Genomic DNA, 23,192 nt, shown 5'->3' on the forward strand with positions numbered 1-23,192 from the left:
TACATAAATAACTCTAAATTAAGCATAAAGGAGTACCTATTTCTTTGTTAACTGCTAAACACAGAATAGCCACATATGCGCACTCCCTCAAATCGTTTGGAGAAAACATTTTATTTTATTCAGCAATGTTCAATTGTATTCTTCATACTATAAAATAATATAAAATAATGCCATGGAATTCTAACCAAATCTTGTCTGCTAAATGAACTAGTGTAGCCATATGGCATAGCCAGATCAGGCTCTAACATAAGGACAAGTCAGAGTATGTTATTCTGTTCTTCTGAAATAGACTACATTTTAGACTGGATTTATTGTGATGGTGTAGGCTATGTTACATGGATTTATTAGACTTTTTAATATGTAGATGTTCCAAAGGTCTGCATCAGTGGTTTGTAGGCTATGAGTGGAAGCAAGGAGATACAAAATGTGTTTATGTTAATTAACGGTCAGTTACTGTGAGACCGGCAGTTATTTGCTTGACAATCACCAGCTGACAAAATTTCATGACCGCCACAGCCCTAGGCATGGGTCCTCAAATCCTCAAAAAGTTTTACAGTTGTACAATTAGGAGCATCTTGACTGGCTGCATCACTGCTTGGTATGGTAAAAGCATTGCCCACGATTGCATGGCACAACAGAGGTTGGTGCGGACAGCCTAGTAAATCAGCCCAACCAACGCATCACCGGGGGCAAGCTACCTGCACTCCAGGACACCTACAGCACCCGATGTCACAGGAAAGCCAAAAATATAATCAAGGGCAACAACCACCCGAGCACACTGCCTGTTCACCCCGCTATCATCCAGAAGAGAGGCGGAAAAACAGCTTCTATCTCATGGCCATCAGACTGTTAAATTGCCATCACTGGCGCCTTAGAGGCTGCTGCCCTATATACAGATACTTGAAATCACTGGCCACTTTAACAATGGAACACTATTCACTTTAATAATGTTTACATATTGTAACGACCCTGGGTTTATAAGCGCAGATATCGAATGTGCCACTTGAGCATGCTTTTGGGGCACAGTCGATAGCACGCTGGACTTCGGGCTAGAAGGTTGAGGGTTCGAGACCTGCTCCCTCCCTGACTGTTTACTTACATATTTTGCATTACTCATCTCATATGTATTTACTGTATCCTTCCCATTCTACTGTATCTTAGTCTATGCTTCTCTGACATTGCTCATCCAAATATGTATATATTATGAATTCCATTCCTTTACTTTAGATTGTGTGTATTGTTAGATATTACTTGTTAGATATTACTGCACTGTTTGAGCTAGACACGTTATGGAGTCACCTATTATTATTATAATTTAGGTAAAAACTCGCCTACGGCTGTTATCTTTGCAAGGCTCATATTTTATGTATAACAAGTCCCATAGGTTATTATAATGCATATATTTGTTTACAATATTAAAAATTATAATATTAGCGGCACATTAACGTTAGCCCACACCGCCACCCAGCTGCCACTACTTACGGCACCCTTATCGATATGTCCTGTATACCCTGTGGTTCCTGCCGCAGCATTTAAAAAAAGACGGAACAGCGGTTCCTGCACCACTGCACAGGGCTTCTCTGTTAGCAATTCATAGGCTTACCTTATTATCCTCCATGGTTAAAGTCTATGCCTGGAGCCTGTGTTCCCATCATGTAAAACTTTACCAAGTGATTACCAAAGAGATAAGCTATCGCATTTTATACGGTAACACAGGCAACGTCATAATGTGAATGAACTTTTACGTAATAAAACAACTTCAGGGATGATCTGTCAATCAATGCGATCAGCGACGCAATACTGGATCCCCATACCACTAAAAAGACCACTCGAAACAATAAATACTGGTGTATTAGCTACGTTTCTGTTTTTTTGTATAATAATGTGATGAGACAAATAAATAAGTAAACAACAGCCGACAACAATGATGAACAATACATAACATTGTAAATAAGAATGTGTTCTTATCTGACTTGGCTAGTTAAATAAGGTTAAATCATTTAAAGAAATAAAAATAACAAATCAAATGCAGTAATTTGAGAAGAACGCTTGAGGGCGACTTCGAACCAGTTTTGAATGAACAAGGACAGACGCATGCCATGTGTTGTTGGGTCAGAGGGGAAGGTTCATAGTTGAAATTCGAAAAGATGGTGGCTCACGCAGAAATACGCGTGGTTCACCTTGGTGGCAGCAAAATAAACTTCAGGGAGCCAGTTATTACAAATGATTCCAGGTACGTGTGTGTACATTGCAGCTGACATGAGCTAAACCTGAATGAACTGTATGTCACAAGTATGGCATGGATGCAAACTGTAGCCCTGGCTAGCTGCTGTGGTTAGCTAGTAGCACGTTAGCTAACGTGGTACTGTATAGCTACAACACAAGTATTCTAATCTTGAGAGAAACGTAACATTGGCTATTGTCGTCTGTGGTCCTATAGCTCAGTTGGTACAGCATGGCGCTTGCAACGCAATAATTATGGGTTCGATTCCCGGGAGCACCCATACGTAAAATGTATACCTGCATGGCCATTGCTTCGTCCCGCATCAAACCATTGTTTATACAGACGACTCGTTGCAGAAGCTTCGGTACGTTGTCTTGCGTCCTTGATCAACCAACTCAAACGAAAATAACGTTTCCACTTAACAGCGGTATATTCAGTATCTCTAGGAACGATACTTTGTGGGGACGAAGCAAGCATAATCGTAGCTAAGTCGCGTTGGGTAAAAGTTATTGCTCATTGGCGTATACACAGTGGTGGAAAAAGTACCCAATTGTCATTTTTTTTAATTTTTTTTTATTTTACCTTTATTTAACCAGGCAAGTCAGTTAAGAACAAATTCTTATTTTCAATGACGGCCTGGGAACAGTGGGTTAACTGCCTGTTCAGGGGCAGAACGACAGATTTGTACCTTGTCAGCTCGGGGGTTTGAACTCGCAACCTTCCGGTTACTAGTCCAACGCTCTAGGCTACCCTGCCGCCCCAGTCATACATGACTGAGTAATTTTCTATTAAGGTATATTTTATTTTACTCAAGTTAGTCACCCAGTAAAATACTAGAGTGATAGTCTAAAAGTATTTGGTTTTAAATATACTTAAGTATCAAAAATGTAATTGGATAAAATATACTTATAATAAACTTATAAATAATTTCAAATTCCTTATATTAAGGAAACCAGACGGAACCATATATTTAGAAATGAAGCATGTGTGTTTAGTGAGTCACCAAATCAGTGGAGAGTAGGGATGACCATTTTCCTGTCCTGCTAAGCATTCAAAATGTCAGAAATTGTATGAAGTAAGTACATTATTTTGGATTCCTAAAGAAAATTGACTTAAGTAGTAGTACAATTTTTAAGTACATTACAGCACTGTGCAGAACAAAAATTAAAATGCAACAGGCAACAATTTCAAAGATTTTACTGAGTTGCTATTTATAAGAAAATCTGTAATTTTAAATAAATTCATTAGGCCCTAATCTATGGATTTCACATAACTGGGAATACAGATATGCATCTGTTGGTCACAGATACCTTACCTGGTAGGGGCATGGATCACAAAACCAGTCCGTTTCTGGTGTGACCGCTATTTGCCTTATGCGGCACCCCACATCGCCTTTGCATAGAGTTGATCAGGCTCTTGGTTGTGGATTGTTGTCCCCCTCTTCAATGGCTGTGCGAAGTTGCTGAATATTGTCAGGAACTGGAACACGCTGTCATACACATTGATCCAGAGCATCCCAATTGTGCTCAATGGGTGACATGTCTGATAAGTTTCCAGGCCATGGAAGAACGGGGACATTTTCAGCTTCCAGGAATTGTGTACAGATCCTTGCGACATGGGGCAGTGCGTTATCATGCTAAAACATGAGGTGATGATGGGGGATGAGTGGCACGACAGTGGATCTCGTCACGTTATTTCTGCATTCAAATTGCCATCGATAAAATGCAATAGTATTCATTGTCCATAGCTTATGCCTGCCCATACCATAAGCCCACTTCCCACATTGGGCGAACCACTCGCCCACACGATTCCATTACACACTGTCTGCCATTTGCCCAGTTCAGTTCAAACTCGGATTCATCTTTGAAGAGCACACTTCTCCAGAATGCCAGTGGCCATCGAAGGTAAGCATTGGCCCACTGAAGTCGTTTAGGATGCCGAACTGCAGTCAGGTCAAGACCCTGGTGAGGACGACAGGCACACAGAGAAGCTTCCTTGAGACGGTTTCTGACAGTTTCTGCCGAAATTATTCGGTTGTGCAAACCCACAGTTTCATCAGCTGTCCGGATGGCTGGTCTCAAACGATCCCGCAGGTGAAGAAGCCGGATGTGGAGTTCCTGGGCTGGCATGGTTATACTTGGTCTGCGGTTGTGAGACTGGTTGGACGTACTGCCAAATTCTCTAAAACAAGATTGTAGGCCGCTTATGGTAGAGAAAGGAACATTCAATTCTCTGGCAAAAGAACATTCCTGCAGTCAGCATGCCAATTGCACACTCCCTCAACTTCAGAAATATGTGTCATTGTGTTGTGACAACTGCTAATTTTAGTGGCCTTTTATTGTCCCCAGCACAAGGTGCACCTGTGTAATTAATGATTATGCTGTTTTATCTGCTTTTTGATATGCCACACCTGTCAGGTGGATTGATTATCTTGGCAAGGAAGAAATTATCACTAAAAGGGATGTAAGCAAATTTGTGCACAAAATTAGAAGCTTTTTGTGCGTATGGGAAAATTGCTGGGTTCTTTTATTTCAGTTCATGAAACATGGGACCAACACTTTACATGGTGCGTTCTTATATTTTTGTTCAGTATATATTAACTAACTAGGCAGTCCACTGATCCAAAATGTAATGTTACACATACCGGTAACTAGCTAGGTGCTTTAATTAAGCAACAAGGGTGCAACATTAACGTTTATTTAAATACACTGGCATTGCTTTCAATTGTATTGGGTTGCACAAAAACAGTCCCTGGGAAGCCAGAATTGAAATACAATTCCATTTCAACTTATGGTGTTTTCAGTCATCTCAGTCCTCTTTAAAGTGAGCTCCGGTGAAGAAAAGAAAGGAGAATAACTGTTCCCTTTGAATGGGGACTACACTCTGTTTATTTTTTTATATTTTTTTGCCAGTTCACTCTACCTATTTTGTGGTCCGAAACCCTTCTGCATTCACATTGCTATGTTTAGAAAGGAACCAAGGTATTTTTGCAACATTCACTCAATGCACTCTGGCTGGCCCACAGTCTGGGTTTTTACAAAGTGCAGGACGAGACATTTTATCAGAATGTGTTTTCGGACAGCTAGATATACCTAATCACATTTTGGAAGCTAATACATTTGCATTTTGTTAAACTATGAGACATAATAATTATAATCTGAATATAATATTAACATGTAAATACTATTGGTAACAGAATAAATGGCAAAAGGATAACTAGATTACATAATGTAATTGAAAATTGTACACCCGATGAAGGCTACTGCCCCTTTAAGATTGACCAAATATGTTGTCATCTTACACTATTCAAACCCCACAATCGAATAAATGGCTTATGAAGCTCTTAGCTTATAGATCATATTGCAAACAAGTAATCTGAACATCGTGTCAAAACATGCAAATATAAGTATTTAGTTTTGCATGTGCATCCTTGACAATCTCTAGCCAGTGTCCAAAAACAGCACATGTTTTTTCCGTGAACCTGAACATCATCGTATCTCTTTTGTGGCACCAATGTTTGAGGTTATGGAAGAGGAAACTGTATTGCAGTAGTCTAGTGTATGGTGCGGGAATAATGACAAGCGAACATGGCGAGATTTGGGTTCATATTGCCCTAAAAAAGGGAACCAAACACAGACTTCAAGCGACTCGAACTTAGACCACCTCTTGAGATTGTTTTGGTTCGCTTCGGGGCTCTTTTGAGGGGTCTGGGTTCCCTTGGAGTGTTCACACTGCACAAAAATAAAGCTAACCTCACTGAGTTCACAAAAATTGTCTGAAAGGGCCCATGTTTGAAAACACTTAAGGGACCCACTTCCTCTCTGCTTACCTCATGTCAAAATAAAAGTCCCCCAAAAGTTATCCCTTTTTGTCTACAACAGACCCACGTTTGGAAAGTCTGTTTAATAATACGATCTTTTAGATAATGTGTCTCAAATTCCCTCCCGTCATAATGACCAACCCGCCATGGCCACCGGACATAGTAGGTTGAAATGGAACTGGAACTTCTGGCTTCCCAGAATTGTATTTCTGTTTTTGTGCAACCCAATACACTAGCGTTGCTACAATTGTATGTAAATACACCCGAGTTGCTAAAAGCACCTTACCGGTATCGTAAGCTAGCTAGACCTGTTTTTGGTATTTAGCTAGCTAGTTAGCTAATCATAATAAACAGTCGGGTGTCTACGTTGAATCGGGAATAACCGTAGTCTGTAAACTGATGTCTTTCTGGTCCTTTTCACCAGGTTCCTCTTGTGTGCCTCGGGGGAGTCAGTGAAAGTGTACAGTTCCAGCTCCGAGGAATGCGTCCATGATTTGCAGGGACACACAGACCTGGTGTCAGGCATTGTCCGCAACCCTTCAAACCACCTGCAGGTTTGTAAATACAGTAGCTACCAGTTTGTGTGCCCGATATGTGTGAACTTTCCATACTGGGCGTTACAGGAAAGCCATAAACTTTAACTAGCCGTCCTTGGCAATACTTTTTTCACTGACTCAAGAACGAAGAAAGTATCTTTTAATGTCTGTGTCCAGTTGTAGGTGGTTCTACCAACAAAAAAAAAACAGCGAAAGCGGTGCTACTATTTTTGCAATGTAATCTTGTTTTTTTACCGAGTGAGATGTCCCTCTAGCATGTGTGTAGATCTTTGTTTTGGCTGCGCAGTGTGACACTCATCTACTTCTACAGTTCTTGCAAAGATGTTGGAAAATGCAAGATGTCTGGCAGCTAAAATGGCAAGAGAACACCTCACTTGGTGCAAACCTTAGATTTAATATCTTTCTTTGTTTTTGTAGAATGACCTGCAACTGACACACACACTTCTAAGATACTTTCTTTGTTCTTGATTTCGGTCAAAAAAGTATCACCAAGAATAGTTAAGTTGAAAAATGTATGGCGACATCTTGTAGGGGGCTTTCCTGTAACGCCCAGTATGGAGACATAGTTATCAGATATCTGGTAGCTATAAATACAGTAGCTACATACGTGTCTGCAATCAGTATGTTTGTCGAAAGAATGGTTTGTTGTTGCTCCTATGGTTTGGTGTCTCTGAGGAATTTTTGTTCATTGCAGTGTTTTGTGTGTAGACGTGACATTGTTGCACTCTCCTGCAGGTATACTCGTGCTCAGCAGATGGCACTGTCCGATTGTGGGACTTCACAGATGGCATCCTCATCAAGGTACAGCCGCACTCTTTGCCAAGATCATTTGCGATCGCTGCTTCCTTTTTTGCTATATGTACAGTACTCGTCAAAGCACACTTACTCGTTCAAGGGTTTTTCTTCATTTTCACTATTTTCTACTTTGAAAAATAAGAGTAAAGATATCAAAACTATGAAATAACACACACGGAATCATGTAATAACCAATAAGCTGCCTTGGTGACGGCTTTGCACAGACTTGGCATTCTCTCAACCAGCTTCCCCTGGAAAGGTGCAATTCATCCCAAAACATCTCAATTGGGTTGAGCTCAGGTGATTGTGGAGGTCAGGTCATCTGATGCAGCACTCCGTCAAATAGCCCTTACACAGCCTGGAGGTGTGTTGGGTCATTGTCCTGTTGAAAAATAAATGATAGTCCCACTAAGCGCAAATCAGATGGGATGGTGTATCGCTGCAGAATGCTGTGGTAGCCAGGCTGGTTAAGTGTGCCTTGAATTGTAAATAAATCACAGACCGTGTCATCAGCAAAGCACCCCCACACATCACACCTCCATGATTCACGATGAGAACCACACATACGGAGATCATCCGTTCACGTACTCTTCGTCTCACAAAGACAAGGTGATTGGAACCAAAAATCTCCAATTTGGACTCCAGACCAAAGGACAAATTTCCACCAGTCTAATTAATGTGCATTGCTCGCATTTCTTTGCCCAATAAAGTATCTTCTTATTGGTGTCCTTCAGTAGTGGTTTCTTTGCAGCAATTTGACCATGAAGGCCTGATTTACGCAGTCTCCTCTGAACAGTTGTTGTTGACGTGTCTGTTGCTTGAACTCTGAAGCATTTATTTGGGCTGTGATTTGAGGCTGGTAACTAATGAACTTATCCTCTGCAGCAGAGATAACTCTTGGTCTTCCTTTCCTGTGGCCGTCCTCATGAGAGACAGTTTCCTCGTGGCAATTGATGGTTTTTGCGACTGCACTTGAAGAAACGTTCAAAGTTCTTAATTTTCCAGATTGACTGACCTTCATGTCTTTAAAGTAATGACGGACTGTCGTTTGACGTTGAACTCTTTGCTTATTTGAGCTGTTCTTGTCATAATATGGACTTGGTCTTTTACCAAATAGGGCCAATATCTGTATACCACCCCTACCATGTCACAACACAACTGATTGGGTCAAACACATTAAGAAGGAAAGAAATTCCACAAATCAACTTTTAACAAGGCACACCTGTAATTTTAAATGCATTCCAGTTGACTAGAATGTTTGCGAGAATGCCAAGTGTGCAAAGCTGTCAAGGCAAAGGGTGGCTACTTTGAAGAATCAAATATAAAAATATATTTGAATTTAACACTTGTTTACTACAAGATTCCATGTGTTTATTTCCTAGTTTTGATATCTTCACCATTTTTCTACAATGTAGAAAATAGTACAAATAAAGAAACCCCGGAATGAGTAGGTTTGTCAACTTTTGATTGGTTCTGTATTTATAAATCACGTTACTATAATACTTTTCAGACCTTCATTATTGGGTACCCCATCTACTCCATATACGTCTCTGAAAATCATGGAGGAGTTGTGTTTGTCGTCGTCCCAATGGCAAATGACAAAAGCTCTGGTAAGTACAAATCAGAGGTTGGCATTTGCACATCAATTGTCCTTAAATGCCTATATAGGGCCTTTTTGCAGTCAGTCAGTGTTCTTTCAAGTCACAAGTGATTTATTTTGTAATTGGTCAACATAATAGTGCAGAATGTGGAGGAGGGTGATCTCTGATGTGGTGTGTGTGTGTCTTTAGAGCTGTTCCAGCTGGTGGCTGTTCATCTGCCCTTAAGTGGGGACCAGGAAGTGGAGGCGCGAGAGCTCTCGGCCGTCCTGTGTGATGTCAGCCCCTCTGGGGCTGCCTCCTTTGGCAGAAAGGTACGTGTAGTAGGCCTACCTGGAACTTCAGTAGCAAACAAGTCTCTGGCAGCAAACAACTTACTCTTGGGTCACTTGTCATAGTTTGCCATTGTATTGTTAAGTGAGAGGTTTTAGTTTTTTTTATTACCACCTCCAATATGTGAAAAGCTTGTTTATTCCTCCAATCTAACAGGGTGAATACATTGCTGCCGTCAAAGGTTTACAGCTTGAGGTGTTTTTCTTCAAGAATCAGAAGTCTCACAGGTAAACAACATTCTGCCCTGTCAGGAGGCTGTCCCCTTCAAGGACTGTAAGCATGAATGTTAATGTCTTTCTGGCTAGTGTTTGTGCAATACGAGTCCAAACACGCTGAACGGCAGTCCTGTCTGTTGGATGAGTGGCCTTTCTGCTTGTCTGTGGTCAGGAGTGGGGGAGTTCAGCCAGCCCTCTCGATTGTTTTGAGCAACCCCCTCGTCTGGAAACAGGGTTGATTACATTACAGTATTTTATGGGGATTTGACATTGCCCAACTAAACATTGGTCATCACCAGTCATAGCACTCATTCAACTGTATTGTCTGTTTCTGTGCCTCACAGGTTTTTCCTCAAGCCGGGGAATAAGAAAGGGGCTAAGAATGCCTTCACCTGTGTCTCGTGCCACCCTAAAGAGGACTGTATCGCCACAGGTCACGAGGACGGCAAAATTCGCCTGTGGTGAGTGATGCCGGAAGAACATTGCGTCCATGACCATACATGGCCTCAATTAAAACTTCTTATGGCTGCAATCCCGTTAACGGGATCGATATGACAACTGCCAGTGAAAGTGCAGGGCGCCAATTTCAAAACAAAAATCTCATAATTAAAATTCCTCAAACACACACATCTCATACCATTTTAAAGTTAATCTTGTTGTTAATCCCACCACAGTGTCTGATTTCAAATATGCTTTACAGCAAAAGCACCACAAACGATGTTAGGTCACCACATAGCCACAGAAAAACACAGCCATTTTTCCAGCAAAAGATTTTCCTGCCAGAGTCACAAAAACCACAAATAGAGATAAAATTAATCACTAACCTTTGATCATCTTCAGATGACACTCATAGGACTTCATGTTACACAATACATGTATGTTTTGTTTGATAAAGTTCATATTTATCAAAATATGAGTTTACATTGGCGGGTTACATTCACTAGTTCCAAAATCATCCAGTGATTTTGCATAGCCACATCATTCAACAGAAATACTCATCATAAATGTAGATGATAATACAAGTTATACACATGGAATTATAGATATACCTCTCCTTAATGCAACCGCTGTGTCAGATTTAAAAAAAACTTTACGGAAAAATAAACCCATGCAATAATCTGAGACGGCGCTCAGAAGGAAAAGTCACAATAGCCGAAATGATGGGGTCCCCATAAACAAGAAATTACATGATAAATATTCCCTTACCTTTGATGATCTACATCAGAAAGCACTCCAGAAATTCTAGGTCCACAATAAATGTTTGTTTTGTTCGATAATGTCCGTTATTTATGTCCAAATACCTTATTTTGTTAGTGCGTTTGGTATACATATCCAAACGCTCATTCTGGTCAGTGTTACATCGGACAAAAACTTCAAAGTTATATTACAGGTCAAAGAAACATTTCAAACTAAGTACAGAATCAATCATTAGGATGTTTTTAACATATAGCTTCAATACAGTTCCAACCGGAGTATTCCTTTGTGTCTTCATGAGCAATGGAACGCAAATGGATACCATGAAGAATAAGTGTGATCAGAAAATGGCTGACTGCTAGACACCTGATAGATTCTGTACTCATTCACTCCCACAACACCGTAGAAGTCTCATTCAAATTTCTATAGATGGTTGACATCTAGTGGAACCCCTAGGCAGTGCATCATCATTAATATCTCAAGGGGATTTCATTGGGGACTCTGAATACATACAAAGCTCAGATTTCTCACTTCATGTTTTGATTTCTCCTCAGGATTTTGCCTGCCATATGAGTTCTGTTATACTCACAAACATCATTCAAACAGTTTTAGAAACTTTAGAGTTTTCTATCCAATATGAATAATAATATGCATATATTAGCAACTGAGACTGAGGAGCAGGCCATTTACTTTGCAACTTATTCATCCAAGCTACTCAATACTGCCCCCCAGCCATAAGAAGTTAAGACCAAATTTAGGGGAAACACTGGATTGGCATCACTCAATGTTCTTTCTCTGTCTTCATAGGAGAAACTTCAACCAGAAAAAGGAGTACACATACTCCACCCTACACTGGCACCACGGCGCAGTCAACACACTGCAATTCACCCCTGAAGGTAACCTATAACCCCTGACCCTATAACTTTAGAATTATACCTATACAAATCATCTTTGATCACACTACATTTATCGTGTAGAGAAGCATGTCTGTTATATGAAATATATTCCCAAATATTTTATTTTCTCTGTTAAACTGTGTGCACTGAACTGACATGCATGATTGTTGCTGACACTGATTGTCCAGATGAAGGGAATTAAATAGGCTATAATGCGCACTACTGTGGCACTCAACTCAAGCAGTGGTAGCCTACTGCTGACAAAGTAATTCAAAGCCTCTACTTTGTCACTCGGGTCGGGATGCAACTTTCCAGTGCTATTATTTTTGCCATGTAGTCTTATTAAAACAAAATCAGAATAGTTTTACCTATTTACCTAGTCGGCTTGCCATGTAAATATTCCTCTTGAGGCGCATTCAAGTTGCGAGAGCCATGGGGAGGGAAACGTGTTCTGACAAGGAATCAGTTCACATAAATTGTTGATTGAAAGCCGTTTTGGTAAATGTATTATGAAAGCGTATTTGACCTTTGTTATAAAAAATAATTAAATTGCTACCATTTTATTTCTTTACTCCGGGGGCACGAGTGACATCATTTTACAGATGTAGTTACAACTGAAGTTTTCAATCATGGTTTAGGAGCAGCTGCGCAACAGCTCAAAGTGGACAATGGCATCTTTTAGGCAATGATGAACTTTGTAATAGAAATGCCTGAAAGTGAACAATTATTTATAATAAAATATTAATTATGAATAACACCAATAATCAGGATGTTGTGTCCAATGGGGTAAATGCAGATGGACAAACCCCATGTTTCAGCCTATGTAAATGTTATAGCCATTATGCTGAATCAATTGGGCTACAGGTGATAATGCTTACATCTGATAGACCATGCATGGTCCAATATGTCAAAATTATTTAAACATTTTTACCAATATGTTATTGGGCTCATTTCTGAAAGTGGAAATTATATTTTAGATGTTGTCAGCATAACTTTATTTTCTTTCATTTTGGAGTAAAATGTCCTCTTTATAAAAGTCACCAGAACTGAGCTTCTCAGTCCTTCTTTATCAAAATGATCCTCGATGAACTTCAAGAAAAACATTAGGACATTTAGCTGGCTACATTCTTTCTATGATAAACATGAGAAATCTGATGGCAATGCATTGTTTTTGGAAAAAATACCTTGCTTTTTCATTCTAAGCTAATTTACTTGGCCAAATAATTTTGCACTTCTGTTATCTGATGAAAACACAGCTATTTTTTGCAGAATGTGTTGCATTAATGTGAAGAGAAACTATAGTTGCATGCCACTGATCATTCTATTTAAGCAAATAAACACAGTTGACTTTCAATATAAAATGCAGGTGAAATGGTTTGAAACTCTGATTTTCTGATTGTCTGTCTGGCTAATGCCACCCCTGCTCTATGCCAACTGTTTTTCTGGTTCATGATGGAAGCATTCTGACCAGGCCTTTGTCTCCGCTTCTTTTCTGTAGGCACCAACCTGCTAAGCGGGGGGATAGAATCGGTGCTGGTCCAGTGGCATTACACACAAGAGAACCAGAAGGACTTCCTGCCGCGCCTGGGCGGCGCAATCACACACATTGCCGTGTCACCTGACGGTTCATTGTTCTGCACCTCTCACTCTGACAACAGTAAGGACTGTTGCAACCTGTTACAATAATTTCATGGTTCGTTCCTCCATCTTGCCTCCCTCCCTTGAAGTAATCACTGATCTGACATGACTGGAATGGTAACTGCTATGTAGCGGATTTCAGTGATTACTTTAAGGAAAGATGCTTAAAACTGTTCAGGGTCCTCAGTCTCACTCTTGAAAGGGACAGCAGATTCCCAAGTAGCATATAGTATTTTATCTTAGCAATGGCTGGTGCTGACATCACCATGTACAGTGGGGTCCAACATTTGATAAAGATGAGCAAAAAAATACTGTATATAAACAAATAAATCAAATCGTATTGTATTGGTCACACAAACTTATTATTGCGGGTGTAGCAAAATGCTTGTGTTCCAAAGTAATTCTGAGCTATATTGTATGCACCATTGTTTTTATTATTTTATACTAAAACAATTGCTCAGAGAAAGAGATTTTGTTTAACAAGTAATAAATAAATACATCTCAAAGATAGGGGTCAAAATGATTGTATCCCCTGTTCAATATTCCCCTTGCAAGGATAACGACCCAGACTTTTTCTAAAACGTTTTATGAGAAGAACACATTGTAAACTGCATTGGTACTTGGATTTGGAACCAGTGCTATGGTCAGATGACATGAAAATAGAGCTCTTTGGCCACGCACACCTCTGGTGGGTTTTGCATTGAAAGAAAGATGCATAATCAGAGAAGAACCACATACCTACTGTAAAATATGGTGGTGAATCATCAGAATTTCAGCTTTTTCACTGGAGGATTTTCTGGTATCAAATGAGTTAAGGTCAAACAGCATCATGAACTTTACCAAGTACCAGAACATTTTGTCCAGAAGGCTGAAACTTGGCCACACGTGGATCTTTCAGCAAGACAATAACCACAAGAGCACATCCCAAAATCCACAAAGAAATGGTTAATTGACCACAGAATCAACATTTTGCAATGGTCATCTGTCTCCTCACAGAACCTCATTGAAAACCTGTGGTTTGAATTCACAAGGGAAGTTTATAAGAGCAGACAACACATATCGAGGATCTGGAAGGATTCTGAATGGCAGATTGGTCTAAGATCCCTCCCAATGTGTTTTTGAACCAATCTATCCCGTTGTCTTCGCCAGGGGAGAGTGCTGGGGTAAAGAATAATAAAAAATAAATTAAATTACTTGTTAAACAAAATCTTTCTCTGAGCAATTGTGTTAGTATTAAATAATATAATTTCAACAACAAAAAATTGCGCATACAATATAGCTCAGTATTTGTATTATTTATTTTTCTATTTTTTTTGCTAATCTTTATCAAGGGATCCAATCATTTTGGACCCCACTGTATGTTGTGTCAAACAACTAAGGGCTTTTGGACGTTGTCACGGAGTTTAATCTATAGGCCTGATCCATCTTTTTTCTCTCCCTATTTTGCCCGTCAAGAAATCACTATCATCCAGAGCTGTGTTAAAGTGTCGGCCATCATCCAGGGGCTGGTCAAGGGCGAGGGTGTGCGGACAGACCTGACGATCGACCCGCGTAGTAAAGCCTTGGTGCTCAACGGGAAACCAGGCCACTTGCAGTTCTACTCTCTCCATCGCGACAAGCTACTCTACAATGTAAGCACAGATTTTATTGCCTGGAGCTGACAATGAAGAACACCAAACACTGTCCTTGTTAACTTGGCCCAGGGAGCTACCGAGGAAGGTTCTTGAACTTTGATGTCATGTGACTATTAGACATAGAATGACTAGAATGATGGCCTGAGTCTTGGAGGTCTGGCTTTGCTCTTTTGTCATGAACTCAAAATAAACTGTTTGATAACTGAATGAACTCTTATTGACCAATCAAGCTGATGAAAATGGATTGACTATTTCTCTTCTACCTTCAGTTGGACATAGTACAGCAGGAGTACATCCACGAAGAGGGTCTGGACCAGTTTGAAGTGGTCAAGGCGGCGTTCGACACCCGCGGCGACTGGCTTGCTACGGTGGAGGAGAGGACGCAAAAAGGCTCTGAGTTAGAAATCAATTTGAAGCTTTGGGCGTACGATGAGCAAACTCAGAGGTACTATTTGTTTGCACACCATAGCCAGCCTGGTTACATGTTGTTATACATGTCTTCATATCTCGATTTTATACACATGTCAGCAACGGGTGTGGCTGAAATAGCCAAATTCACTAATTTGAAGGGGTGTCCACATACTTAAGCAAACACTATATATACTCAATCTCCACCCTTCCTTCTACCCCCTCTGTAGTTTTATGCTGAACACTACAGTCACAGCCCCCCACGAGGACCAGATTATAGCCATGTGCTTCAGCCCCTCACCAGAGATCACCATGCTGGTGACCATCAGCTTCGACGGCCACTTCAAAGCCTGGCTGCTGGCAGACCACTCGGACACCAAGGGTAAATGGTTATTTTCTATCACTGAGCCTGAGGGCCTGATGTTCTTCCATTTTGGTCCTGGAGACCTGCTAGTTATTGTTCCCTGACACATGATTTGGCTAATCAAGGTATTGATGATGAGCTAAATCACATTGACGCTCTAATATTTTCCTCGGCTTTTCCTTTCTCTCTATGCCGCTGACTACCAGCAGAGGGCGCCTCCTGGTCATGTGACTTTGTGGGCGGGTACCACCACCTTAAGCCTGGCTGCTGCTGCTTCTCGGCCGACGGCTCCCTATTGGCTGTCGGTTTCCAGGAAGTGGTGACTGTATGGAGCCCTTCCTGGGAGCTGCTTACCACCCTGTCCCAGCCCCCAGGGGCCATCAGGTTAGAGCTCACTCGCACACACCTATAAACAGACAGACACACTTAAACAACTTCACACAGTTATACAAGTATACACAAACATGCATGACCATTCAAACGAGCAGACATTTCAACAACTTTCCTAACAAAAAAACGTGTATGTTAGCAGATATGGCTGTCTATCAACAAACAAGATGGCTTTTTAAACTAGCAGCTATGACTCATGATATGAACTTAGATTCTACCCTCCGTGGTAGATAAGTCTGTAATATTTGACTTCACTGGCACAAAGCGAGTGTACTTTATGGCAACAGATCGGGAACATACAAAAAAAACAGGTGATATTGGCCAGCCACATCAACTTGGGAGACAGAACCTGCTCTGCAACATTGAGGGAGCCTCTACAACAATATTTGCCAAGTCAACTCCCCCTTCCTTAGGTCAGCGAGTGCAGAAAACTAGTATTTGGTGTTGAGTCTTACTCAATTGCATGCCAGAGCTGCCTAGCTGCTGCCTATGATCTCGTGATCAATGTTAACTGTTGCAGTGCTGTGTCATTTACGATTCCCAATTTAAATGTGTTCCTTTTTACTTCCATTTGCATGCCCTGGTTTTAGTGCTGTTATTCACAATGGTCCCAAGAGTCAACTATACATCACTCTTCATCCTTTCACTTCCTCCACCTAAATGAGGATGTAATGTATAGGGCTAGCTCTGCCTCATATGTGCTCTGAGTAATGTAGACACTTGCTGGTACAGAAATGGCTTTGGAAGTCGAGCACTGGGCCTCCGCACTGTTATTCCAGCTGCCCACACCCCCTTGTGTAACCGCCTCCTATAGATTTTCTCTTTGACGTCTGCTTGTGCTCTGAACAGAAATCATTTCAGATGACTGTATTTGTTGTTGTAGCTCTGGTGTGGAAAAGGTCCTTGCCACTAATCCTGTGAGTGGGTTGTGGTATGGTCATGAATGGTGAATGGGTTTGAAAAATGAGACTTTTTATGATCCACCAGGGACCTTTGTTTTGGAAGGTTAAGCTGTTCCAAGTACCTGTTGGGGACCAGCACCAAGAACCAACTCTGTTGCTGGAACCTCCTCACCTGCTCACGTAAGACAGACGTCTCTGGCGTGCGTGGGCCTATGTGCAATTGTCCTATAAGCAACATGACCACAACCTAAAATAAAATCTGTTCAATCCATAGACCTGATGTTTGTTTTCCTACTTCCTACGTTTCTCTCTCTTCCCTTCTCTCAATCAGTGGAGTGGAGTACCCCCGTGGATGTGAGCCTGCTCCAGGCTGACCCACTGTCTGAGAACATGGCTGCCTTCTGCAGTCAGTCTGGCTGCTCCGACTGTGAGTGGTTCTAGCTCCAACAGGACTCTTTGTCTTTGCTCATTTAGATTTAGTCTTGGCTGGGTCTACCATATGACAAGACTAATGTACATATTATAGAATACCTAGGGGAACCTGCCATGTTACATGTGTGCAACTAGCTAAACTTTGGGTCCTTGGGCTGTGTGGTATGGCAACACCAACTAAACATAAAATAGGTAATATGGGCTTCACTCATCAATGCCCTCTCCTCCCACCAGTGTTTGTGTTCAAGCCCGGCGAGCCGCGGCCCCTCTACTCCCAGAAGGCCTTGTGCACGGGCAAGGTACAGCGTGCCGTCTTTGCCCCGCGCGACCAGATGCTGGAGAGCTGCGAGGAGCACGCTCAGTGGCTCAACAGATCCCAACTCTACTTCCTCACCCAACACATGGTGAATATATAATACACAGACTGTCTCCAGACTCATGGATTCCTTGTCTCCTTTCCTTTATCACCCCTAATAGGTTAAAGGACTGGACACACCACATGTTCTGTTCCAATTCAAACCTTGAATACAAGATCCCCCAAACTACTAAATGACATTGAAAGTAAAGAACCTGTTCATCTGAGGTGATGGCGCATGTGTGGGTTTTACTTCTTATTCCACTGGCAGGTAACTAACCACAGAGTTCTGTCTGACATCCTCTCTCCATTGTAGGATTTGATGACGTTTAGCACTAAGACTGAGGAGGACAGACTGTTGGCGTCTAGTAAACTGGTACAATCTCACTTTGTTACAAAGCAGTTGCGAAACATGTTGTCAACGTGTTACAGGAATAGATTACATCTATAGCATTCTCTATTGAAGTCCTGACTGTATTTGTTTTTGGGGTGTTTTTCAGCTCCTGGTGGACGACAGTGTTGCCGTGACGCCGTTCTATCTGTTGCTAGGGAAACACAGGCAGCAGCAAGAAGCGCTGACCAATCCCATGGCAGAAAGGATTCAGCTACCACAGGGTTCCATTGCCATCAAGGAGGTGTGTATGTGCGCACGCGCATTCATGCAAGGGCCACTGACCATTTATTTGCGGACTTGTAAATAAGCTAGTGTTTCTACGTTCTGTAGTGTTGTCCCTCAAAGTTCATGTTTAGCTTAAATAGTGCATATGCCAAGTACTTGTATACTTCCATGTTGTGAACTACTAAATATACTGAGTTCACTTTAGATGCTAGCTAAGACATTGGTCTACAAATATTTCTAGATTGTATTAGAAAGTTAGACCAGGTTCCTAGGGGGGGAGAAATAAGCATCAGGAGCTCCTCATAACTCATTCCTCTCTCCCCCTCAGCTGCTATACACCCCAGCCCACGTCCTGCCTTCAGCCTCGTTCCTCTGCTCTATGTTCGTACGCTCCCTGCTCATCTCCAGCTCTTCTGCCAGGTGAGTCCAGTAACTAGTAGTTACTTAATTGTCCCAGACAAGAAAATGAAAAAAAGACATCGTGCCAGTCTGGTGTAGCGGTCGTGGCTTCCGACTCAGGACCGCATATAGATTTTGGCCACCCTCTGTCTATGCCTCTACTATTGAGGTCTGAATTCTGATATTTTTTTAAATTATACATTACAATTGACATAGAATCATAATAAATAGGTTAAGCTATATTGGCCTGAAAACTATTAAGGTCAAAGCAGTATTGTGATGATGGCCTTGCACCCTAGCGGACTCTTTCACCAGTCTTGCTCTGACACATCAGTGCAGATGGAGACAAGGCGAGGAAGCCACATCAAATGAAATTTGACCACCTGGTTTGTCTTAATCCCAACTACAAGGCCAGAATTGAATCCAGCGCATCCGGTTCAAGAACTGGAGTTGTGCAGGCCACCACACACTGGCCGTGTCCGAATACCCATACTAGTGTACTACAGACTGCACCATTTGCTCTTCGCCACATACTATTTAGCACGTACCGGTTAGTAAAAAAGTATGCCCCGGGTGCAACACAGTAGCGGTTCCTGATTGGCTGAGTAGGTGGGGTGGGACAAACATGCATCGAATTAACCAGCATGAAAATAGCTAATTTCCAACTTGATTAATTTCTCTAAACTCTGAATAGTATAGGAATTGCGTTATAGGCCTACTCAGGCTGCTTATAATTAGATCTATCCTAGGACTGAAGACAGAAAAATATTATTTTGATTCCATTTCAACATATTTATTAGCGAAACCAAAGTGCTGCAACATACACTACCGTTCAAAAGTTTGGGGTCACTTAGAAATGTCCTTGTTTTCCATGAAATGAGTTGCAAAATGAATAGGAAATATAGTCAAGACGTTGATAAGGTTATAAATAATGATTTTTAATTAAATTATTGTGTCCTTCAAAATGTGTTTTTGTCAAGGAACCCTCCATTTGCAGCAATTACATCCTTGCAGACCTTTGGCATTCTAGTTGTCAATTTGTTGAGGTAATCTGAAGATTTCACCACATGCTTCCTAAAGCACTTACCACAAGTTGGTTTGGCTTGATGGTGTACCATACAGCGTACCATACAGTCAAGCTACTCCCACAACAGCTCAATAGGGTTGAGATCCGGTGACTGTGCTGACCACTCCAAAATGGAGTGATAGCCTTTAAGATAACTTTTACCCTGTACAAATCTCCCACTTTACCACCACCAAAGCATCCCCAGACCATCACATTGCCTCCATCATGCTTGACAGATGGCGTCAAGCACTCCTCCAGCATTGTCATTTTTTTCTGCATCTCACGAATGTTCTTCTTTGTGATCCGAACATCTCAAACTTAGATTTTTCTGTCCATAACACTTTGTAAAAAATAATAATAATACTCTTCCTCTGTCCAGTGTCTGTTCTTTTGCCCATCTCAATCTTTTCTTTGTATTGGCCAGTCTGAGATATGGCTTTTTCTTTGCAGCTCTGCCTAGAAGGCCAGCATCCCAGAGTCGCCTCTTCACTTGAGACTGGTGTTTAGCGTGTACTATTTAATGAAGCTGCCAGTTGAGGACTTGTGAGGTCTGTTTCTCAAACTAGACACTCTAATGTACTTGTCCTCTTGCTCAGTTGTACACCGGGGCCTCCCACTCCTCTTTCTATTCTGGTTAGAGCCTGTTTTGCACTGTTCTGTGAAGGGAGTAGTACACAGCGTTGTATGAGATCTTCAGTTTCTTGGCAATTTCTCGCATGGAATAGCCTTCATTTCTCAGAACAAGAATAGACTGACGAGTTTCAGAAGAAAGGTCTTTGTTTCTAAGCCATTTTGAGCCTGTAATCGAACCCACAAATTCTGATGCTCCAGATACTCAACTACTCTAAAGAACGCCAGTTTTATTGCTTCTTTAATCAGAACAACAGTTTTCAGCTGTGCTTACATAATTGTAAAATGGTTTTATAATGATCGACTATCCTTTTTAAAATGATAAACTTGGATTAGTTAACACAACATGCCATTTGGAACACAGGAGTGATGGTTGCTGATAATGCATATGTAGATATTACATTAAAAAATCTGCCGTTTCCAGCTACAATAGTAATTTACAACTATAACAATGTCTACACTGTATTTCTGTTCAATTTCATGTTATTTTAATGGACAAAAAATGTGCCTTTCTTTCAAAAACAAGGATATTTCTAAGTGACTCAACTTTGTAACAGTGTAATATAAATTCAATCAAATAGCCTAGTACACACAAACTTTTCAGATGTTCAAATCAAAATGCTATTGCACAGAAAACATGGACGGTCAGGTGCATCGCAAATTCAGAACTGCTGGACAGCAACGTAATCAACTAAACCACTGATCATTGGGAACGAGATCAGAATGACTGCTCAGGCTTGATCCATTAATTAAATAGGTAACAAACAAAACTTAAACAATACATATGTTCAAATCAAAAGGCCTGAGTAACATGCCATCAATAATGCAGTATCGACACATTCAGAAATCAAGATGGTTTAGTATTTAGTTTAAAAGCTCTGACGAAGGCCAAGAGAACAGACTTTTCAGTGAGAAAATAGATTCACTATGTGTAAAATAAAAATACTTCTGTTTTCAAATATGCAACCTATGATGCAATACTAATTTTAAGGAGAACAAAAACTACTTGGCCTACTTTTTATTTTTACTCCACCGCAGAAGCTTTTGGCATCTTCCCATTTTAAGTAGCCTAGTTTTGTAGTTTGGCTACTTGAAGAGAACTAGGGCCTGTCACTCGCAGCCCACCTCTTCCAATGCATTGTGGAAAAGTCTGCATCAAATTCTACTAGATCTGAAATTAGTATAACATCCTAGCATTTAGATCATACTTGATTTTCATTGTTTCCCGCTATTTGTTCACTTCTGTAGCATATCCCCATATCTTATTGATCAGCTGTTGTCAAAGCCAAAATGACTATGCCATCCGGGCATTTAAAGTATAGTTGATTTTTCGAAATGTCACATACTATTAAACTTGAAATTTAAAACTGCCTACTATTTAGAAAGCAAGTATGGGTATTTGGACACTGCCATTGACTTCCTTTGGAAGGTTGTGAAGTGTTAACTGTCTGCTTTCATTGAGAGGTCGATGTGGACTGAAAAATGACATGAAGAGGCATGTGCATACTGCAAAGTCATTATTTGGATGGTTGTTGTCTGCAGCACTCCGACTTGGCATGATGTCTGTGTTGACATTGCTCAGGGTCACTCTGCCAAAGGCCTGGGAGATCAGAGAGATGGCTCCAGTCTTGGCAGCGAGGCTGAAAACACTATCAGCCTCTCGTTAATCTTTGATTTTCTTTTCAAACCAACAATATGCCGTCAGAACTTTTCAAATGCTGACCGAAAAGATCCAAAATAATGTCCCATGATTTGTATTCAGGCTAGTTCTTGGATTCCCCCAGGTGGTTGTTTTAAATGATCGTAAACATAAGGTTACATGGTTACATGACTATTTGACATGAAAACAGGCTGATACACCTCGGTTCAGCAGATAACTTGACAATGCTATGGGAAATTTCATTTTATGCTGACTGTTGGGAATAGTTGCTTAGTTGGCCTCACGACCGGGACTTTCAACTCCCTTATACAAGTGTTTTGCTGTTTTATAATTGCTGAAGCGAGGAAAAGGAACCTGTAGAAGAGGAAATGGAGAGTGAGGAAGAGGACTCTGAAGGGGAAGCAGAGCTCCGAGACGCCAGGCAGGATCTGGGGGGGTCGGCAGCATGGGGCCCAGGTGAGGAGTTGGGGGCACCAGCTCTCACGAAAGCCCAGGAGCGGGAACTGAGGAGAGTGAAACATTTTGACCACAGCTGGCTCAGTAGTGTCCTGGAATGTTAACCTTTTACCAAGCCCACACACACACACACACACACACACACAGACACACACACACACACACACACACAGACACACACTTTACCCAGTCATAGTTTTCCTATGGCTGTATTTTGATGTAATAAAATATTTCAATTTTCAAATGTGCCGTATCATGCTTATCATTTTTGGCATCACCCTCCCAAGATCAATAATTTTGCTGTACTTAAAAAAAATATGTATGTATGTATGTGTGTATGTATGTATGTGTGTGTATATGTGTATGTATATATATATACATGCACATCTCACTATCACTATGTAGTATGTCTGTCTCCATGCAGTAGAGTTGGGCAGTATCGTCATACCGTTTCTCTCATCCCGAGATTTATGTATTATCGGCTTAGTACACAAGAGGGCGCCAAAAAATACAATTAGCACAAGTAATAGCGCATTTCCATAGGGGCTGCTAGCTAAATATGCTAACAAGCGCAAACAAAAATAAATGAAATAGCAAAGACAGGCAA

General features: G+C 41.1%; 1 protein-coding gene across 5 annotated transcripts; it reads left to right on the plus strand.

Annotated features, from left to right (window-relative positions):
• Positions 1-2,070: 2,070 nt before the first annotated feature.
• Positions 2,071-22,830, plus strand: wdr75 (WD repeat domain 75). Of its 5 annotated transcripts, none has more exons than XM_021579208.3 (20): positions 2,071-2,233; positions 6,469-6,598; positions 7,337-7,402; positions 8,907-9,006; positions 9,187-9,308; positions 9,484-9,554; positions 9,887-10,003; positions 11,544-11,632; positions 13,131-13,289; positions 14,726-14,901; positions 15,174-15,349; positions 15,543-15,694; positions 15,886-16,060; positions 17,054-17,148; positions 17,300-17,395; positions 17,635-17,804; positions 18,072-18,131; positions 18,256-18,390; positions 18,703-18,794; positions 22,470-22,830. In XM_021579208.3, exons 1-20 carry the CDS (start codon positions 2,148-2,150, stop codon positions 22,687-22,689), a joined length of 2,487 nt encoding a protein of 828 aa, XP_021434883.3. In that variant the 5' UTR covers positions 2,071-2,147; the 3' UTR covers positions 22,690-22,830. The 5 variants fall into 5 exon arrangements, 4 of the variants coding, with proteins under 4 accessions (XP_021434883.3, XP_021434882.3, XP_090071834.1 ...); XR_016490563.1 differs by having other exon boundaries at positions 2,075-2,233; positions 15,543-15,701; positions 15,883-16,060; XM_021579207.3 differs by having other exon boundaries at positions 2,075-2,233; positions 15,883-16,060.
• The last annotated feature ends 362 nt before the right edge of the window (positions 22,831-23,192 follow it).

Source organism: Oncorhynchus mykiss, chromosome 22, assembly GCF_057628025.1.
Source record: "Oncorhynchus mykiss isolate SJ-2025 chromosome 22, ASM5762802v1, whole genome shotgun sequence".
Taxonomy (NCBI): Eukaryota; Metazoa; Chordata; class Actinopteri; order Salmoniformes; family Salmonidae; genus Oncorhynchus; species Oncorhynchus mykiss.